Source organism: Penaeus japonicus, unplaced genomic scaffold (assembly GCF_977035675.1).
Source record: "Penaeus japonicus unplaced genomic scaffold, GWHDUDI00000001_assembly GWHDUDI00000009, whole genome shotgun sequence".
Taxonomy (NCBI): Eukaryota; Metazoa; Arthropoda; class Malacostraca; order Decapoda; family Penaeidae; genus Penaeus; species Penaeus japonicus.
Genome location: NW_028234411.1, coordinates 1,137,206 through 1,140,554, shown reverse-complemented (window position 1 = coordinate 1,140,554; position 3,349 = coordinate 1,137,206). Strand labels below are relative to the sequence as shown.

At 39.0% G+C, this 3,349-nt stretch overlaps 1 protein-coding gene across 1 annotated transcript in view; it reads left to right on the top strand.

The window, feature by feature from the left end:
• Nucleotides 1-1,423: 1,423 nt before the first annotated feature.
• Su(Tpl) (Suppressor of Triplolethal) overlaps nucleotides 1,424-3,349 on the top strand; it is a gene marked incomplete in the record, with an annotated part of 178,817 nt that continues 176,891 nt past the window's right edge. Inside the window, 1 exon segment of the mRNA XM_086539484.1 lies at nucleotides 1,424-1,552. Within this exon segment, the coding sequence (XP_086395610.1) occupies nucleotides 1,430-1,552 (123 nt within the window).

Genomic DNA, 3,349 nt, shown 5'->3' with positions numbered 1-3,349 from the left:
TCTGCATTATCATCTATGTATCATTCGGCCCTGCGTGTGGCGCCCTCGCGCCCTCGTGGGTGCGGACGCCTCACGCAAGGTGCCATCCGAAGGGCGCTGCTTCAGCATCTTCCAGAGAATCCATTCCGTGGTTATTGCTTTTTGTTGCTGTTCTGGTCTGGTCATTTTCATTGGCATCACTGTCATTATTGCTACGTCTAATGATAATGATAATCTTAATGGTTATGGTGATAATAATGGTAAGGGTAATGCTAATGATGATAGGCAATTAATGATGATAATTATGATATTGGTAATGAAAACAGAAATAACAATGAGATTAATGATGGTATGATAGTTATAATGAAAATGACAATAATAATAATATTCTTCTTGTTATTGTTAAGGTCATCATAATTATAAATGTCAATACTATCACTATTATTACTATTGTTCTTATTATCATTCTTCTTATTATCATTATTATTATCATTATTGATATTACCATATTTATTATCATCATTATTATTATTATCATTATCATTAAGATAATTGTTATTATCATTATCAGTTTTACTTTTACCACCACTGCTTATCAATGTAATTATTTCAACTATACTTTTTACATCGTTTTGTTCTAGCCACTATCATCAATTTTATCTTTATAAAGATCAATTATCCTTGTTTTTATATAGATATCAGTATCGTTAATAGCATAATTTTCCCTTTTCAGATTCATTATTTGAGCTGCACTTTATTGGTTTTATTATCATTGCTGTCGTGATAATAGAAATAACAGTTAATGTTATCCGTCATTAATCATTGTCCTAATCGTCGCCATTAGAAACATTATCATTAATATTCGATATCATCAATGTAGTTATTGACTATCAATAATGGTATCAATAGTACTCACAGCGTTTCACAGCCATTATCATTACCATAGCTAGTAGTAGGATTCCAGAATAAGTGGTATTAAGTTTTAAAATGTTGAAAATCAGCGCTCTTTATTCGGTTCCATTTTCTTTGAATCCAACTGTTGCTCCGGACCTCTTTCATCCTTTATACATATTTTGAATAAAATTATGCGTATTTTGTTAGATTATTCTCGTTGTTCTGATACGTTGAGAATGAATATCTATGATGAAAATATAAATTAAAATGTTTAAACATTTTTACCCTCGAAGTTCAACGTTGAGTGTAACATCTTTCTAAACGATGTCAACGAAAACCTCCAGACCTCCCAAACTCTCTTTAAAAAGCATCAAATTACAAGCTACCTCGCAACGAAAGCCTTCAGCCTACATAATCCCTCTTCCCATTAACCAATCCTTCAAAATCGACCGTAATCAGTGAAAAAAACAGGTCCATGTGTCTTCGAAGTAGCCAACATTATTGGAACCTCCGAGGCTTTTAGGGGTTGGCAGACGTTTTCAATGGCAGTGTGAACATGGCGGGGCTCGGGAGTGGGAGTTTCGGACTCTGTGCTAATGTAAACCAAAATAAATCCTACGTGCACTTGAAGTTGACTGATTCGGCTTTCAGAGCTTTTGAGGATTACACAAGGATTAAGGTAAGGCAATCGACAAGAAAGGAGAGACGCGAGAGGAAGAAAAAGGGGAGAATCTGGAAGGGAGACAGAGAGAGAGAGAGAGAGAGAGGACTCGTCTCAGCGGAGAAGTGAATGGGATTCTTTTCAAAGTCTTGCGAGGAGGGACGGGGTTTCTCCCTGTGTTTTCTCCTACGTGTTTCCTTTAGCGGGGTAGACGAAGGGTGGAAGAGGGAGGGGATAAATGAAGGAAGTGAAAGAGAGGAAGAGGATTCCCCCCCCAAGAGGTGGAACATACCGGCGTGAACAGCTGATGTCTGTACATGCAACAGCTGTTCTTCGTATGGAAAATGTAGGCCAGTTATTTTTTTTCTTATTCCCTTTACCATCATCCACTCTGCCGTCTTGAGCGAAGAGGGAAAGAAGAGAGAATTGGGAAGAGATAAGAAGGACGAAAAAGAAATGGAGGAACGTGATGGAATTTCCATGTTGTTCGTTCGAGGCGTTATTCAATGTGTTTCTCTCTCGTGTCTTATTTTTCAGTCATGTGAGTCATCTTGCTTTATTTTCTCTCATCTTCGCGTTTTTTTCTCTTTCTTGGTCGGGAACGAATTTATTTTGGGCCCTGAAGGTGTCCACATGTCTCCTAAAAAGATTACACTTCTGGTGTAAAAACTTTCTCTTTGGATTATTTTGTTATTTGGACCTTGCTGGATCAGGAACCTTGGGCAGTTGCCTTGATCCAGCAGAGGTCTGTTGATTGGGCCAATTAATGCAATATTCGTAACTTTGATTGAGGTGAAGATAGAAAAAAGAGGAAGAGAGACAGTGTGAGCAACTTGGCATTGGTTCCACACTTGTGAACACATTAGCAATGGTTCATGGAACTATGGGGTGAAGTTTGTGGCATTAAAGGGCTGTTTGGGGAGGAAACCTGTGTAGCGTTGAGTGAAGGAATCACGTCGTCTTTGGGCAGTCTTCATCATGGTGAGCTTTGGTGGTCCATGCAGTGGTTTGGCTTTGAAGTTAGTGGATACTGGAGAATGTGTGCAAACATTTTCTATTTCTGTGTCGTGGCAAGTGACTCTGGGGAATGCAATGTTGGATTGCCTCTGTTCTTCAGGTGAGAAATAATAGGGTAGATGCAGAATCCAGTTTGCCAAGGATACACGTACAACAATCCCCGAATGTTGAAGCGATAGACAGACAATTGCTGTTAGGTGTTAGACTTGGAGTGATTACAATTCTTTGCCCGTCTTTTCTTTTTGTGTTCTCCCTTGATGAGACTTTCCTGGGGTAATCGGGGGAAATGGCAGGATTAGTTAAGGGTGAGTTAGTGCACGAGTGTGTGTACGAGTGCGTGTGCATGTGAAGATTAGAGACTGTCCACATCTCCAAAATTTAAGATTTGGCCGTTAGCTCTTGCTTCCGCATAGCCTTGGCACTTCTCTTTGATCGGCTCCAGTCAGAGAACTTAGTAACTGCACCAAGCAATGAAAAGTTAGCAAAAGGCTGTTAGTGATGGCTACCAGAGTGTTACAAATTTAAAGGCTTTTAGAGAATACAGCTTGTGACAGTCTTGTGTTCTGCAAGTCATGCCAGAAGAATGAGAAAGGTTTTTGAAGTGCAGGCAGTCAGTCACACTCTTCAGTTTCTTTTTTTTCTTCTGAAGTAACTGAACTGTTTTCATTGTTTGTTTGTGTTTGTTGGGGGAGGGATATGGAGTTCTGTTGTGGTTGACTTTGTTGGAGGATTTAAGTTTGTAGTCCACCCAAAAGCTGTTAGTGTTCAGTTGACATGCAGAATTATCAGTTTTAATTT